Genomic DNA, 18,824 nt, shown 5'->3' on the forward strand with positions numbered 1-18,824 from the left:
GCGGTGCCGCGCCCCAGGGGGCATTGGTACAATATCGGGAGGTGTTTGGTGTGAGAAAGCAGAGAGGAAGGCACTGATACAGAAATGGGGGGCATTAGTCACTGTCATCCCAATGGTCACTTTTACACAAAGATCTCATAAAAAAGGTGAGATGGTGATCCCACCTTTTTTCCACCACTGACATATTTCCACAGCCAAACCAAAGGAGTAACAGAGGTGAGACAGGCTGGAGTTTTACAAAGCAGACCTGCGTTCCAGAATCAAAGGGGCAGTGACGGAGTGCAGCGTATAGTGTGACGTATAGATTATGTGTCGAAAATACCCCAAGCATAGCGGTGTTGCAAACCTCTCCAGAGTCGTCTCATCTTTCACAAATATTAGCATGGATAGAGTTCTCTGCCCGAAGTGACAAAAGTTCACGGATCTCGGCGTCTCCCCAGTTCGACATCTTTCTGGTCAAGTTGTTATGTTTGTTTACCGTACACGGCCCTCACTCATTTTTAAATCCCGCCAGCATGGGGTTCGCAAACAAAATATGTCATCAAAACGACACCTTGGCTGTGGAACGAGAGGTGTTTCTTTTACATAGCGTTCCAGAATCATGATTTCACCTTTATCGCAGCTCTGTTACTATCTCCAGAGGCCTTATAGAGATAAAGGTGGGACCAAATTATCCTACCATTTTGTTTTTCACAGACGTCATTCCAGAATAAAGGTGAAATATTCCCGTAACAGAAGTGCTGTGTAAAAGGGGCTAATGTGAGGGGGCGTTTGGTCAAAAAAGATTGACAAACAATGATCTACAGGAATAATGCATCCACAGAGTCATACAGTGCAGTGCTTTCTAATTACCATACATTCTGTCTCAGCTATTTCTGGGGTAGTTATTAACACAAGCAGAAGCTGAAAATATGCTTATTGTTTAATGAAGCTTCTGTTTGTCGACTAACTTGCATTCATAAAGGATTTCTCTCTTTGTGATTAAAAAAAAGGCTCAAAATGTATTTAGTACGTTCAGCTTTGCATCTACTGGTGGTGTTCCAATTAAACTACCAAAAGTGTTCCTATAAAGCATCAAAATTAGCCATGAAAGATGGAAGAGGGGTCATGTTTAAGTATATTTTTGGTAATTAGGGCACACTTTTTTTTCTTTTTATTTCAGGTCATTTCTATCCAAAATGGAGTTCTTATTCATTCAGTTCAGTATGTAATGAACAACCCAACCATCACCCTAAATCATTTCAGCTAATTTGTATTAACAACTTCCTTTAGACCCCCCACATCGTCCAGAGATACTCACAGATATCCAGATCCTCTGTCCACATGTAGAAGCTCATCTCAGGGTTGGGAAGAGGGCAGTCACACAATGGTCCGCAGGACAATGGCTCTGCAATAAACACACACACACACACACACACACACACACACACACACATATATATATATATGAAGGAAGAAAGAGAGGAAGAGACCAAAACTGTCACAGTGACACTCAGAAACAAAGCAACCCCCAACTTCCTCCCTGTAAATACTCCTGTCCATCTCTGTCTCACAGCTGGGGCAAAGGGACAAAAAGTTTATCAGATGGGCCACCGCCATGATAATAGCTGGGATGAGAGTGGATGTTATGGAAATGGATATCCGGAAAATTGTAAAAATAAAGATTAACTGAGTCAACTGGTTTGGCTAAGGGGGAAATCTGTAGATAGAAGCAATGTCACTTTAGATCTGGACAACAGCTGGCAGGTCAAGCCCCTGTAGGGGGAAACAAACATGTCTATCAAAAGCCATGTGTGGTTTAAGATCACACTGAACAACACTACATGGATATAAAGTATAGTGCTCTCTACTCTTGAAAGGGTTTAGTCTACAAACACACTGTTTGTAGAATAAACCTTATTCAGAAAAGAAAAAAAATGTAGTACCTTACCAGATATCTGACAGAGGAATTATTCCAGAGACAGGAAAAGTATTGTTTACTTTGGACCTGTACAAAACTATCTCTATAGATTTGTTTAAATCTTCCCTTGGATTTAATATAATACAAGAAATTTGCAAATCACCTTAATATTCCACCCATTTACAGCAGATAATGTTATGCTGTTAGACTACCTTTTGTCTATACTAAGATTATTAAGTATGAATACTAACATTTATAGATGTTGCACTCTGTGTTACATCATCAGATGTGACTGTTGTTGCTGTTGTTTGCTGGTTTAAGCACTCAGTTTATTCCCCAGACAAAACAATTCAGTCTCCAAGACATAGTGATTCAGAACACTTTGTTATACTTCCTTACCTACAAATTTATCAGTGACAATCTCACTGTACAGCTGCTGAAGGCGACTTCTTAGCATTCCCCCCTCTCCTTTGCTGCCTCCCTCCATGCTCTGCTCTAAAGTCGCCAACACTTCCTGAAAGTACGGCTCAACGTCTTGGCCCATGTCCTGTCCAAAAAACACACAAACACATGTGGGTGCACAGACATACACACAGGAAGATAAACACACACAGGCTACATATTAATAGCAAAAAGGTGAAGGGTCACTAGTGTGTGTACGTCTGCCCTCGTGTGTGTCCTGCTGAGGTGTTACTTTAGGATCTGTGCCAGGAGACACTTCCACCTAGCACCTCAGACAACGAGCCTTCATTGAGGATGTACCCAATGACACGTAGATATTTTATTTTCAAGTGTTTATACGATGCCATGAAACAAATTGGAGTAAATTTAACACAAAATGATTCTAAGCTCAAACCCCCACCACCACCACCACCACCATCACCACCACCAAAAAGAGCAGGTTGTGTTTTCAAGAAGCTGCTGTAAACAACTGCTGGCTTTTAACTTTAACATGCAGAAAATATTCACATTTTTCAATGCAAAGAAAAGTTAATAAGAGAGAAAAGAAAGGCAAATCTGTCATCAGCAGAACTAAACAAACAGCAGCAAGTCTGACAAAAACACAGTACTGCACACTGCAGTGAAATGGTAACACACCACAGAATAACACAAGTAACAGTGCAGGACTACTGACCTTCAGGGCTTGAGCCAGCTTCAGGCCATGGCACTGCTCTGCTCCTAAAGCAGCCTGTATGGAGTGTTGAACGACACTGCGCATGTGATCTGATGGAGATGGGAATCCACCTGATGCTGAAGCCGATGCCTCAACAGCATCAAACACAACCTGTCCCAGGGCACCAGAGAAAACCGCTGGGTCTGCCAATATAAAGACCCTGCAGGGAATTTAGACAAAAAACTTGAGGGATTGCCACAGTAGGTAGTTTGACTGCAAAATCCTGTGTAAATCTTTAATTCTCTGAGGGTGTTATTGTGCGAAGAGAGATATTTGTTTATGACATACCTTTCCTGAAAGGGATAGTGCTCATTTTTCAGTCTCTGCTCTGCTACTACCATCCTCTGGTACATGAGACCTTTGGATCAAATTGTATTCTCATTAACGAAAATAAGCAGTGGCATATTTATACTCAGACTACTTGACACATTCTCATTAAATAAAAAAATACTCTTTCATTAAGCCACCAAAACAGTGTATTACTTTAGGGTGGTGACAGTTGGTGCCATTCAAGCTCTTGGTCTTTTACATCTATTAACTTAATAATGTTTTTAAAGTTAATCTTAAGTCATTACTTTAAGTGTCCCCATTCTTCCTTCTCTTACATGAGTAAGAGATCATTACTATTTGGATAGAATGTCATAGGGGTGATTATTAGTGGTGAATGACAGTATATAGTTACACAATCAAAGGATCACATCACTGTCATCAAGACAGATATGCAGTGGGGCGTGTCATAACGAGAAAACACCAAAATAAAAAAAACATTTCCTCATTGTTTTTAATGCAAGATAGAAAGATTTTTATTTAATGTGTGAGGTGAAAGGGAAATAAATAATTAAAAGAGCAAAGGAAAGCAGGTGCAGGTTTTAAATTCTGGCTTGGTTCAAAGTGACACTGACTCAGCAGCTGAAGCTCCTGACACCAATTGTTCTGAAATATAAAGCAGTTCTGAGACTCTTCTTTAGCATTTCTAATGAGTAATAAAACTGTGGGTCAGTAATACCTGGAATGGAGCGTTCAACTTTTATCTGTCTTGTGTAGCTGAGGCCAACAGTGCAGTATGGATGAGGGTAAGTAAGGAGTCTTTTAGAAAAGTCATACACCCGCTTGTACAGCTCATCTGGAATGTAGGCCGTCTGGAATATTATCAAACACACATTCATAAAAACATGCAAACACATACCCACATGCCACAAGTCATTAATTCAAAAAAGGAAAGGAATATTTTATATCTAACTGGTAGTATTAGTGAAAAGGAATTGCCACATTACTCTTGTTTACAAAGTAATACACGGGGAAAAAATAAGAAGAGCTTAAATTTGCTGAAATCAAAAATGTGCAAAAAAAAAAAAAAAATCAAAAAATTAAAATTCAGCCAACAAACTGTGCCCCGCACCTCTCCTAGTACTAAAGAACATCTGTGTCCAGTTTGAAAAGAAGTGGGTGAATAGTGTCTGAGAAATTGGTTGAACAAAAATCTCAGATGGTCGGACAGATGGATGGAAGGAATTCCTGGTATATCCATATTATATCTATATTACATTATTATACCCCCACCTGAGGTTAAATAATAATACTAGAAGCACTCGGAGAGCGCAGACCTCCACCAAGGCTGATCAGTGGCCCCCCCCGTGGGCCCCCCCACGCCAAGGAGGTTATGTTTTTGCCAGGGTTTGTTTGTTTGTTTGTCTGTCTGTCTGTTTGTCTGTCCGTTAGTGTGCAACATAACTCAAAAAGTTATGGACAGATTTTGATGAAATTTTGTGGTCTGCCCCCCCCCCCCCGTGGGACCCCCCACCCCCGATCACCACCAAAATTTAATCATTTCTTCCTTATCCCATTTCCAACAAACCCTGAAAATTTCATCAAAATCTGTCCATAACTTTTTGAGTTATGTTGCACACTAACGGACAGACCAACAGACAGACAGACAAACAAACAAACCCTGGCAAAAACATAACCTCCTTGGCGGAGGTAATAACATAACATGGCATAACACAAGTAAGTAACATATTTTCAGTTTTTCATTTCCTTGTGCACATTTGTTCCTGGAATAAAATCACATTTCCTGTTTCATACTAAGTGCACTCTGAACATTACAAAAACACATCCAAATCTAAATCAGGTCACTCCGTATAAACCAGTAATTGAGGACTAAAAAATACTGTACCTATTTCCGTAAAACTTGGTGGAGGGGAAAGGCATAGATATACACACAGTGTGCTTGAACAAGGAAAACAATGATTAATGTTGTGAATTCTCCATAACATTGAAAAAAACTAGAAATGGACTTAAAGAGCATAGACCTCCGCCAAGGCAGATTAGTCCGTCCCCCCTGATCACCACCAAAATTTAATCATTATATTTATGTCCGCCAAGGAGGTTATGTTTTTGCCAGGGTTTGTTTGTTTGTTTGTCTGTCTGTTTGTTTGTCTGTCCGTTAGTGTGCAACATAACTCAAAAAGTTATGAACAGATTTAGATGAAATTTTCAGGGTTTGTTGGAAATGGGATAAGGAAGAAATGATTAAATTTTGGTGGTGATCGGGGGTGGGGGGGCCCACGGGGGGGGCCACTGATCAGCCTTGGCGGAGGTCTGCGCTCTCCGAGTGCTTCTAGTTTTGTGAATTTTTTGCAATATTCTGTCAGACTGTTCCTGAGATCTGTAATAGGGGCCAGCCAATGGACAGCCACACACTCTTATAGAGATTTAGATTTATTACCCTGCCCCCCGAAGGGGAGGCAAGGGTTAGTGTTTTTGGTTTGGTTTGTTACCTCCGCCAAGGAGGTTATGTTTTTGTTGGCGTTGGTTTGTCTGTCTGTTTGTGTGCAAGATAACTCATAAAGTTATGAACGGATTTGGAAGAAAATTTCAGGAAATGTTGATACTGGCACAAGGAACAAATGATTAAATTTTGGTGGTGATCGGGGGTGGGGGGGCCACGGGGGCCCACTGATCTGCCTTGGCGGAGGTGCTTTTCTTGAAAAGACAGTGCAGACCTCCGCCAAGGCAGATCAATGGCCCCCCATGCCCCCATGCCGCCCCCCCCCCCACGATCACCACCAAAATTTAATCATTTGTTCCTTGTGCCAGTATCAACATTTCCAGGAATTTTCATCCAAATCCGTCCATAACTTTTTGAGTTATCTTGCACATGGACAGACAGACAGACAGACAGACAAACCAACGCCGGCAAAAACACAACCTCCTTGGTGGAGGTAATAAGTAGACAAAATGCGTGGCCATGTCATCAATAGCCCTCTCTGTAGTGCAGACACAGTCTTGTAATTATCAGAAAAGGCTAAAAATATTCCACCATCCTCATTATTTTATGGATCTGCTCCAGTTTTAAATATGTTTGTCTTAGTCCATGGCTTTACCCTTCCTCAAGTTTCAGAAAAATGTGTTTTTGTGTAATCCAGCTGAAAGGCAGTCAAACAAATGCATAACCTCTTTGGTAGCAGTAACACAAAACCAGAGTGACCATATTTAATCAGTAGTGCAAGACATGACACAGCCCATAAAGACTGAATATACCAGATACGTCTCTGAAATGACATTCATTTAACAGTGTAATAAAGTGAGACACAACATTAAAATACAGCTACGAAGCAACAATAAGGATCACTGTACCTGCACAATGGCATACATGAGTGTGTGGAGTAGAGGGATGATGTATCTGCGGCTGTCCCATCTTTCAGCCTGCAGAGCAAACACACTTCATGAATGAACAGATTTATTTATTTATTTATTTATTTTTTTTTTTTACTTCAAATACGGAAATGGTACAAGCTTCCTGATTGCTACTAATTGACTTCTTTGCATTAGAAATGAAAATTCAAGGAAGCAAAAAATAATAATACACACAAAAAAAGAAAAAGAGTCCTATTTGAAAAGCAGTGAAAAGAAGCATACATATATACACATCCACATATACAATCATATACATACACAATTTTTATCAATGCAATATTTATTACTGTTTGAAGTATTAAGTAAAACCCTAACTTCTGTGAATCTCTGCTGATTGTATGAACAAGCAACAACATTTTTACCTGTCAAGTAAATAAAAAATGAAAGTTTGACACCAAAATACATGTATTTAGTTCCTGTAATTCATTACCTTCTCTAACTCCTTTATCAGCACCCACACTAGAGATAAGCTGTTGGCAGGATTGTTTCGAACCTTCTTATGAAGCGTCCATCTCAGCATGCCTACACACACACACACACACACACACACACACATACACACACACACACACAGAGAACCATTGACACAAGCAGTATTTCCATGGCACTGAACAGAAACTTGGTAAATGTGTCACATTTTTCCCTAAGTGTGCTAATCCAAAATATGCCAGTGACTAACAACAGAACGGGCCTCATAGTGCTGACACAGCTAAACATGTCACTGTCTGATCAACATTCACAGGCTAGTGTTATTAAATACCTATTCAGCATGGAAAAGTTTATGAGACAGAAAAGGTTTGGATATAGAACAACAACAGAAGAAGACAGGCAGGCCATGACGACAAGTTACGCCTCGGTGACATTATCAGAAAAATCAGGTTGTTAGATTTTATGCTATGTGAAACAGTAGATATAAACAACATGTTGACAAGAAGACAGTGTGAAGAAAAGTCCTATCTAAATGCTGAAACAGATCATATTGTACCTTTGTTGTAACAGTCAGGCGTCTCTCGGTTGTCTGTTTCCTTGGGCAGTACAGCCTGGATGCTGCGGTACAGCTCAGGCTCGGGAACTGTGGGAGAGCAGCCGGCTGATAACAGATAAACAAGTGTTGCTTAAGTATCACATTGTATTTTGAAATTACAAAGTCCATCTCTGAAATACCAAGATGCATTTAACAGACATAAAGTGGAAAACCAGAAAGCGACTAAGTATAACTGTAACTGAGTGTGTCCAAAGGGGGCAGTTAATGGGCTGCAGAACATAATTTGATATCATGAAGTACAGTGTTGTGTGGGTACCTGTTAACTCCATGCTGCACAGACTGCTTGAGTTATCCCAGGGCGCCTTGTTGGTCATGTCTCACGTGCATTGTGAGCCTATCAATGAAAATAACAAGAACCATTAAAGGGTGAAATATTTAGTAAGTGGTCAGCGCTACTATCTGTATGACTTGCACCACAGCTAAAGGCAAATGCGGGAAAGTGATGAGCTTTGGGCTGATGGGTCAGTGTAAAATTATAGATGTGTCACTCTGTTCTATTTAACACTCCTTACTGTGGTTACAAGTAGACGCTAATGTTTTCTCTACTTACGTGAACCTTACACACGGACAACCTTTTCCTTTAATGGCTATGTGTGAAAGACAATGCCTCTAGTTGACTTTTAGTCTTCAGTGGTTTTGTTGCAGAAGTAAGTAAATGTTTAGGGTTGAATGTCTATACACATATGGATCTACATACGACCACACACACCTTCAGATGTAGGCCGATGACTAAGAGGCAACCAAAAATGTAGTGGCCTCATGCTAAGTGCCTCACTTCTGTTTTGAGTCATTTCTCCCACATGTGCAACATACAAAGCCAGCGACAAAACACCTGATAAACATCCTTAATGTAAAGCCCTTTCAGATCTGTTATGATGAAATTAACAATTCCAATATTTTATGAAATGTGACAGTTGAAACAGCAAGAAACACTAGTAAGTAAATAAATGCCACAGGAAACTGAGCTTCCTTTGGCATTACTTCGCATAGATGGACTGTTTCTTGCAAATACAGAGGTACGAGATTTTCATACCTTGATAAAAAAACATATGAAAGAGGGCTTATAAAGGCTAACATAGTGCACTACTGCGTAAAAGATACCACAAACTCAAACTGCAGGAACTCCAGAGAACACAAATAGTACAAAACAATCTGAAACTACATGTTTTTTCTTGACAAAATCACCTTAGCAACAAGCTTAATCAAACCAGTGTCCAAAAACAACCATGAGATTATGAAACCCTTTTAATCAGTGTACAAGAAGAGCCAAACTACAACAGGTAACCAGTAAAGTAGAGAAAGAATGACACTTACGTTCTGTACAGTAACAAAGCTAACACTCCTGCATGTCTTTCACATCCACGCACTGACGCCTCTGTACCAAAAGTAACAAGTGTGTGATACAGAGCAAGAGCAAGAGCAAGAGCAAGACGGGGAGTGACTGAGAGAGCCACGAGCAACTGTGAATGGCGATTCATGATTGTATTTCCTCCTCTGATGGAGTTTGAGTTACTTAGTGACAGGGAATAATTACTGACAGTGCGTTAGCGGCGTCAGAGGGGAGGTGAATAAAAAGGACAGGGGAACAGTTTTGTGTGCAGAGATCAGGGTGTGACAAAGAATCATGAGTTGTTTGAGTGTTGTTTATTTGTCTTAAAGCGGAATGTACCTGACTTTGATTCTGAACTTGCCACTCATAACATGCTTTTCTAACTTTTACTTGTGGCTTTGTGCTCTCTTTTACTTTACTTTCTGTCCCGCTGTTATACTGTTTCACCCTCGCACACACACAGACATGCATTTGGAGTCATTCCAGAAGCCTGCACATGAACAATGAAAGGGTTTACTGTGATGGATTTAGACTTGATCCGTCTGAAAAAAGCAGCATTTTCAACAGCAAGTTAACAGCGCAGCCTCAGCAGTTCAACACTCGCTGCTTGACCACAAGTTTCCGGTTGTTCGTTCGCCCTCTTGTTTCTGTTTTACATTCTCTGCCCCTGTCCCTCAGTCTTATTGTTTGTACTTTCATTATACAATAAAATAAGAAATACAAACTTTTCTGGTCAATCTGCTCACTGAGTAGCAGCTAAGTGGACACTACACTTGGATACATGTAAAACTATTGTTCAGACATCTGCAGTCTCACCCATGTAAATACAGACACTTTTTCTGTTTTTCAGAGTGCACCTATGCACTGAGCTAACGCATATGCAGCACTTCCTGTCTGACAGAATGAGTGGGCAGATGACACTCTAAATTTAGACCAAGAGAGAGAGAGGAGGCATAGAACACACAAAAAGCTTAAAAATAGACCCAACATCATTCATAAACTCTCTGAATAACTGGCTTATAAAAACCACAGTCTGCAGAAAGTCTGTTACTCAAAATCTTCAAAAAGTAAAAAGCCAAAACTTTCCGGTAGAATATATGATATAACTATGACTTCTCTTTCTTTCAATATATGTAAGTACATTATTTCAACATGCCATCTCCCATACATTTTATAGAGCCCACACATATACAGTTTTACATGAAACTTTTAAATAAAGACCTGCATGCTCATGTTTCTATTACTTAGAGCAGGGGTGTCAAACTCATTTTAGTTCAGGGGGCAGATTCAGCAAAATTTGATGTGGAGTGGGCCAAACCAGTAAAATAATAACATAATAATATATAAATAATGTCAACTCCAAAACTTTTCTCTATATTGTAGAGAGACAAAAAGAAATTTACATTATGAAAAGGTTTACATCTACAAACTATCCTTTCAAAAGATGTGAATAACATGAACAAACTGAAAAAATAAGTGTAATTTTAACAATATTAAGCCTCAGTTTATCGTTTACACATGTACATTATAACTTACAGATCACAGTGGATGTACAAATACACAAAACATTTAATAACAGGCAGAATATTGTTGAAACTGCACTTCTCTTAAGACATTTCAGGTTGTTCATATTTCTTCAGGTTATTTAGATTTTTTTTGCAAAATTATACTTTGTTTTAGTGTAAATACATAAAAATATTTACATTTACAAAGAGAAAAGTTTGGAGTTGTCATTATTTCTATGTTATTATGATAGTATTTGACTGGTCCTGGCCACTTGAGATTGACTTGGTCTGAATGTGGAACCTGAACTAAAAGGATTGTTAATATTTTATTTTTGCATTTCACAAATTCATCCCAAGGGCCGGACTGGACCCTTTGGTGGGCTGGATTTGGCCCCCAGGCCGCATGTTTGACACCTGTGACTTAGAGTATTAACCTAGCATTGCAAGCACAAATGCTCAATGTACAAATACACATCAGGAAGTGGAAAACCAGCTATTCCAATTCATCAAACAAAAGCAATGTGATTTATGATGCTTAACAAGCAGTTCATGTTTTATAGTTGCCTGCCAAATCAACTAAAACACAATAACTATAAATATAATAATAACTATAATTGAATATAACACAGCTCAAAGTGCCACGAATCAAACTTAGCTTTTCTTTCTCACCACTTAAGTTCACTGGCCAGCTGTGTAACACAAAGGCATTTATTATGATTACAAACAGTGATCTCTGATTATTCTCATAAACCACTGAGGTAGTTAACTGGACTGTAAACTAGTTACATGACCCAGCCCAGTGCCACCAAGGAGAGCAGAAATGACATTACAGGTGTCAAAGTTGCATGCCAAAGGAACAAACTTCCTCTTTGACCATTCACTATTTACATTGAATGTGGCTAAGTTCCTAATCTCACTTTCAGCTACCATCCACCGGATCTGCCCTCTGGCATTTCTATGGTAAACATATTTGTCAATGTGGTCAAACAGAGGAGTACTCATATCCATACAGGCGTTATGCAGGCATCTCAGAAAACAGGAAGGACCTGACAGTCATGTGTGGAAGTGTGTACCCAGAGCAAAAGAGTGGTGGTGTTTGAGCAGTGTAGCACAGAGGACGACCATGTGTGTGTGTGTGTGTGTATTGTGTGTGTGTGACTGGAAATCCCCAGCCTACAGTAGAATGGGCTAACAAAGAGGGTCTAATCATCTCGTACATTTACAACTTGACACACAGAAAGGGATTGCTGTAATGAGACTGTCCCCAGTCACACCTGAAAAACATGTACAGCATAACAACACCTACATTCCCTATTAAGGAAATTCATTTCTACTAGTTGACGGTAGACATCATTGAGTTCATCATGTTTGTTTAATGAGATCATGTGTGTTGAGAAATCTTAAAATCATCTAAGAAAAAAACAGAAGAGAAAAAAACAGCAGAGCGTTCACAACCTAATTTTTTTTTACCGTACCATTTTAGCTACAGCTGAATAGAAATAGTTCATATTTTAGCTATGGCAAAGTTATTGGTTGGTTTTAGTATGACTTTAAGAGCTGCCTAAGACAGCTCTGTAATACGGCAAGCAAACATGCTAACACATTTGAAACAGTTGTACACATTGCCTGAAACTGACAACTTTCCTTGCGGAGAGAGCAACGGGAATATCCATCAAAGTGTTTTTCCTGCATCAACATACTGGACAATATGAGGAAGTCCTCTTGGATTGGTCGGTGTTTGTTTATGTGTAATTGAGTCAGTGCATATGTGTGCAAAAAGGGTTATTTGTGTTTAAATGTATAGAAAATTCTGTCTATTGTTCAAAATCATCAACACACAGGTCTGTATGCCACAAGGCACTCAAAAAAGTCACTGTTTGATAAACTTTCTACAATGTGTATGAAAGGATACAAGATTAATGCTTAACAAGGGTAGTGTGCTAAATCCATCAGGCCAGAGGAAGAGCGATAGGAAGAGGTAAAGATACAAAGGGGTTTCCTGAGAAAGTGTATGAGCGTGTGTGTCCGTGTGTATCTGTGTGTGAGTGTCGTACACTGTAATCCCTCCTGTGTGGTCGATGACGGTGAGAACTGGGTCACTTGGTTCAGGAGGGGTCAGTTAAGGATCTGGCATTTAGCTTCTGTCTATGAAAACTCAATGGTAACACAAAAATGCAGATCAGACAGACAGAAGAACATTAATACACAGTTTGGATGAACATGTACATACCAGTTAAAATACACTGGTTGGAATAACACCATAATAATAATAATAATAATAATAATAATAATAATAATAATAATAATAATAATAATAATAATAATAATCTGATCAAACATCTCCAATCAGATGTTTGCATAAAAACTGTTAATTTTGCAACCATTTCTCAGCTCTTCTCAAGTATTATGCTCATAGGTGTCTTTTGAATATGACACCATATTGTAGAAATGTCCATTAGTGAGGAATAATGATTTAATTTTTTTTGAAATACCTAAAATACCTCTAAATCCACACTTAGTCATTTACAAAGAAAACAGCTGTGAACAAGGACAGTGCTGTTTCCATAGATACGGTTGGGATTATTAGGTAGAAGTGATGAGTCCTTACTAACAATAGATTACAGATCAATGTTTTTTCAAATATCTCAGCTTCAGAAATGTTTCCGTAAAACTTGAGCTTTTGTAGCATCACTGGGTAAAAATTACATTATTACTTTTCTATTTTACTTCAAGTGACATGAGAGAGCAGGAGACTTCTGCATCTAGCCTATTACTTCCCTACATTTTCAGCCTGTAGGACAGTGTCTATCAACCTTGGGGTCACAACCCCACATGGGGTCGCCTGGAATTCAACTGGGGTCCCCTGAAATTTCTAGTAATTGATAAAAAAAAAAAAAAAAAAAAAATTACTAATAAAAAATATTTATTAATGATTCAATATATAATCTCATTATAATTAAAATGCCATGCACTTTTTCTAATAAAAATCAAGTTCAAATAAAATGCAGGATATAATATCTGAGAGGGCATATCTTCATTGACCAGATCATGTGGCCGTGAGCGTTACGACGCTTCAACCTGCCCGGACACAGTCGCGGTCAGAAAACCAGACCGAACAGAGAATGGAAAGATTTCTTCACCTGCCTGCCCCTGCTAAGACATCTCCCAGAGAAACTGAGAAGCAGACACCAAAAAGCTGCATTATATACATTATATAGCCTAAATGTTGTCTAAAATTAATGTTTACTTGCTACATATATAGCAAACTACTACATGATCAAAAAGAAATTAATTTTAGCAAAAAAAAAAGTCTCCGTTTTGAATGTCTGGGGTTGTCAAAAATTTGTGATGGTAAAATGGGGTCATGAGACAAAAAAGGTTGGGAACCACTGCTGTAGGAAATCTACCTAATATTCTCAAATTATAGGTGTCTTCAGACAGGTATGAGGATTAAATACATACCAGACAGCTGTAATTACTAGTCACTGGTCAGATTCTGTCAGATATTATAACCTTTATTTAACCAGGAAAAAACTCACTGAGATTAAAAATCTCTTTTTCTAGAGTGTCCTGGCCAAGACAGCAGCAGCAGCAGAAGTTACACAAAAAATAAATCACAGCCATACATCCGCACTAAAAATATACATAAAAATACACATAAAACACAATAAAAGTCAATACTAAAACCAAACATAAAACACTAGATAAGAACATATATATAAAACATCACCATTATTTTAAAAGGTACTAAAAGTATAACAACAATGTTCCTTAAAAGCATCTCAAAGCAGAACCCAATTCAGTCAATTACAAAAACATCTACATCCCCATTTATACTTTTCCCATTCTTTTAAAAGGATTTTGAATATATAAAAAGAGACCAGTTCCTTTAGTTTTATCTCCTTCTGTAACCTGCTACTATAAGACCGGCTATTGCTTTACTTTGGGTCTCAACATGCAAGCTTGGAAAAGTGGCTTCAGTTTTCCATAACTGCATGAAACATCGGGTCATCTAGTTAGCCTTTTTATTTTGACTGAGAGGAAAGAGCTGCAGAAGGAAGGTACATTTCCCCTTGATTTCAGCTCCTGCAGCTTTAATAAAAAATATAGGCCATATGAATACTACTTTTTTTCTCATGTTTAAATAGATTAAAACCTGTACCTTTTAAGGGGTCTTCAAAGTAGCAGTTACACAACTGGTTAAATCATGTGGAATGCATTTCAATAACTAGAAGCACTCGGAGAGCGCAGACCTCTGCCAAAGCTGATCAGTGGCCCCCCCCCGTGGGCCCCCCCACCCCTGATCACCACCAAAATTTAATCATTTCTTCCTTATCCCATTTCCAACAAACCCTGAAAATTTCATCAAAATCTGTCCATAACTTTTTGAGTTATGTTGCACACTAACGGACAGACAAACAAACAGACAGACAGACAGACAAACAAACCCTGGCAAAAACATAACCTCCTTGGCGGAGGTAATAAGGCAATTGGTAAGTTCAGTACATACAAGATAGAATTCTGTAACTGCGTGAGAATGTAGACAAATGTAAGCTTTTCTGTGGGCTGTTGGTCTTACCAACCAGCTGACCATATTTAGTCACTATTGGCATAATGAGACCGAAAAAGAGCAGGAAATTTCACTGGAGGTAACTGGGTGTAATCCAGCAGCTACAACCACAGGATGTATTAAGTGTCACATTACAAACTAGAAGCATTCGGAGAGCGCAGACCTCCGCCAAGGCTGATCAGTGGCCCCCCCCTGTGGGCCCCCCCACGCCAAGGAGGTTATGTTTTTGCCAGGGTTTGTCTGGTCTGCCCCCCCCCCCGTGGGCCCGCCCCCCCCCCCCAATCACCACCAAAATTTAATCATTTCTTCCTTATCCCATTTCCAACAAACCCTGAAAATTTCATCAAAATCTGTCCATAACTTTTTGAGTTATGTTGCACACTAATGGACAGACAAACAGACAGACAGACAAACAAACAAACCCTGGCAAAAACATAACCTCCTTGGCGGAGGTAACTATCAGAAATTGAACTATACACACTTTCTTGGCTGGAAATAACTTAAGTCAAGTCATGTTTTCTAAGAAACCACCAAGAAAGTGAGTACACCAAGAAGCATTGCCAGTGTTGCCAACTTTTGTTTTTGTAGCCTTCACAAGACAAACACAAGGGTGGTGTCTCAAAATAAGAAGTCTGCGGCTGTGTGGAGGCTGCAGTATGTGGGTTTTATGGTGTTTTAAGTCTTAAAGAAAGTTTAAAACATTGGCTTGAAGCACTGCAGACAATGTGTGGCTAAAAGTGACAAATACTACTCATACTGACTGTATTGTAAAGAGATGAGAGTGTGGTTTGAACACTAATGAGCGCTTTGTTTGTAAGGCATCGTAATCAAGTCATCTGACTGAGCTAAAATGTGAAAGTCTTGCAGGATTCTGTTGTCAACGTAGCCTTAAGACATGGAGGAGTACACTTTGATGCAACCATCTGAAACTACTGTTAAGTCACGCAAGCCATAAAACAGGACAATAGAAAGGTTTATTGAGTTTACTGCCTCTAACAAAAAAGAAACACAACAAACTAAGCAACAATTTCCCTTTGTAAGTTCTTTATGTTGATCTCAAAGGCAAGTTCAGTCTGCTCTCTGAAATCACACTTAACAGATTTATAGCAGCATCTTACATAATTTTACTTTCAGCTCTGAAAATAAAATTCTACATAGCAACCTGTGGCTAACTTGAGCATGCAGCCTGAGTTTCTCTCTTCAGTCTTGCCATGCTGGTTTTTTTTAACATAAACATTCCAAGTGGCATGAGGTGATTTTTCCAGCACCACTTTTTTTAATCTATCAAAAATAGACTAGTGGTTGAAGGCTCACAGAATACTGAGAGGTCAGATGACACAATAAATCATTCCCTGCTCACCCATGGGTCTAACATTAACACAAAAAACAGCAGGAACATGGGCCATGTCATCCAGTGTTTAACGGCACACAAATGAAGAGAAAAAGAACTCAAATGTGCTTGGAAAGCTGATAAATGTGGGTGGTGCAGTATGCACAAGACGCCACATAGTCTATAACATGGCATAATTGGAATGTAGTGTAGCAGGTGACTAGGCCAACAACTGAAATTACAGTTACTATACACATTATTTGTTACCTAAGCCTCATGGTACACCTCTTCTAGTTATAAGCACATCTGAACATCCATCCAAAACAGGGATGGGCAAAATGATGATATATTTTATGTCGATAAAATATGTTTTTTGTTTGGACGGTGCACTGCATGCGACAATGGAGCATCTTATAAAAAACACCTCTTGTGGACAAGTGCTGTAAAATAGTGTTTCACTACAAACATTTAATACAGTGCATCTGGGACTTATTCATATTAGTTTCAGTGCTACTGTTCTGTTACATCAATATCAAATAAATGAATAAACAAGTGATGACTGGCATAACAAACCCTGTCCCTCACACTTATTGTAGCTTATTTTGGTATTGATCCAGCTTATGTCATCATGTCAATGTGTGTGTGGATGTCAGCATATTAATTGTCTCTATATATGTGCGAAGTTTGAAGTAAACTGAAACAAAATTGATGTTTTTATAAACGTGAAATTTTGCCCAATTTTCTCCCAAGTCAATGGGAGAAAAAAAAGATTTAAAAAATTCATAAAAAATCTGAACCTTGACTTATTTTTCCCAAAATGTAATCACATCTATTCTGGGTCACTGGCAATCTATAAGCCAAATCTGGTATGAATTCAACCAATAGTTTTGTTGCTAGAGTGTTAACTAACAAACAAACAAACAAACAAACAAACTGAGCCAAAAACACTACCCCTTGCCTCCCCTTCAGGAGGCAGAGTAATAAATGTAAATCTCTATAAGAGTGTGTGGCTGTCCATCGGCTGGACCCTATTACAGATCTCAGGAGCAGTTTGACAGAATATTGCAACAAATTCACAAAAATATTCACTTGGACTCAAGGATGAACTGAAACAATTTTGTTGGTCAAAGGTTAAATAAATGAGAGAATTGCATGAACAGATAATGACATAGAGGAGAGAGATCGTGACACAGAACAGGGTAATTCCAAACAGGAGATGGACTCCAATCAGCTGAGACAAAACAAGGAGTTCATGCCTAAAAGAGAGGATACGTCAGTCACATAAACATGGTTTGGTTACATTAAGTCTGCCATAGACCATAACTAGGGCCCTCCTTGTGATCAGTTTATTTAAACTATTAATCCATTGATTTTACTCAAATTGTCCAATGTTGTATGAAACTGTCTGTATATGGATGTGAGATTTTGGTTAAATACAAGTCACTAGTTATTTTCCTGTGTAATCTGATCACAGAGGTTTACATCATAACAGTGAGCTACATGTAGGTGAAGTAATGTTTCAACGTGTGACCATCTATTAGTCTGGTTTACTGGATTGTTTTGTTTTTTGTTTTTTTTTGTTTAATTGAGCATCCTAAATTAGAACAATTTAGTCACTGTTTCCTCATGTCTGACTACAGAGCCTCACCCAGTATCTGACAACACTAGTTTGATTTGGACCAAGATAAGAGAAATAATTCTTTCGGGCGCTGTGTACAACAATGTGGACACACAACATTGATTTTGGTTTTTTAGTTAGTAAATGTTTGGACTTATATAACTGTTTAAACTTTTCATATGCAGACAGTGATACAATAGTGAGACAATTGATAAAGCACTTTGTGACTCTGTCTGTGAAAAGTGCTCTATAAATAAAATTTACTTTACTTACTTTACTTTACTTACAGTGCCTCTGTATTCTCCATAGTACAGCATGAAGTAAAAACTACTCATGGACACAGACTGGAATGCCTTAACCCCAAAGTAATACCAGGAAACTCAGATCTAAAACAAGGAAACTAGAGGAAAGACAGCTGTGCCTTTAGACTCCAACAGAAACAACAGAGAGCATGGTCTTCAATGAGATCAGCCACTGTTATCAAACCCCTGTTATTATCTCAGTGGGGAAAAAAAATAAACCAAGCCTCGTGCCCTCATGTGTCATAGGGCACGGTGTGTGGAAGTGTTTTTTTTTTATATTCTAGCTTACATGTAAAAGGGTTCATTCATTCAATAAAGGATAAAGAAAAAATAGTTATCTTCAAGGAAGCTGCA

General features: G+C 38.7%; 1 protein-coding gene across 3 annotated transcripts in view; it reads right to left on the reverse strand.

The window, feature by feature from the left end:
* Positions 1-18,824, reverse strand: part of pik3r6 (phosphoinositide-3-kinase regulatory subunit 6) — a 30,046-nt gene that overhangs the window by 10,685 nt on the left and 537 nt on the right. For 2 of the 3 annotated variants that reach the window (XM_030137084.1, XM_030137069.1), the window contains exons 1-10: positions 9,130-9,316; positions 8,072-8,149; positions 7,756-7,860; positions 7,201-7,292; positions 6,711-6,779; positions 4,081-4,213; positions 3,363-3,432; positions 3,036-3,234; positions 2,300-2,447; positions 1,301-1,387 (exon numbers count right to left, since the gene is read on the reverse strand). In XM_030137084.1, coding sequence (XP_029992944.1) covers positions 1,301-1,387; positions 2,300-2,447; positions 3,036-3,234; positions 3,363-3,432; positions 4,081-4,213; positions 6,711-6,779; positions 7,201-7,292; positions 7,756-7,860; positions 8,072-8,129 — 961 coding nt within the window. In that variant the 5' untranslated portion in view covers positions 8,130-8,149; positions 9,130-9,316. Of the gene's footprint in view, positions 1-1,300; positions 1,388-2,299; positions 2,448-3,035; positions 3,235-3,362; positions 3,433-4,080; positions 4,214-6,710; positions 6,780-7,200; positions 7,293-7,755; positions 7,861-8,071; positions 8,150-9,129; positions 9,317-18,824 lie in introns of those variants that run through there. The other variant, XM_030137076.1, reaches the window with a different exon arrangement.

This window comes from Sphaeramia orbicularis, chromosome 1, assembly GCF_902148855.1.
Source record: "Sphaeramia orbicularis chromosome 1, fSphaOr1.1, whole genome shotgun sequence".
NCBI lineage: Eukaryota > Metazoa > Chordata > Actinopteri > Kurtiformes > Apogonidae > Sphaeramia > Sphaeramia orbicularis.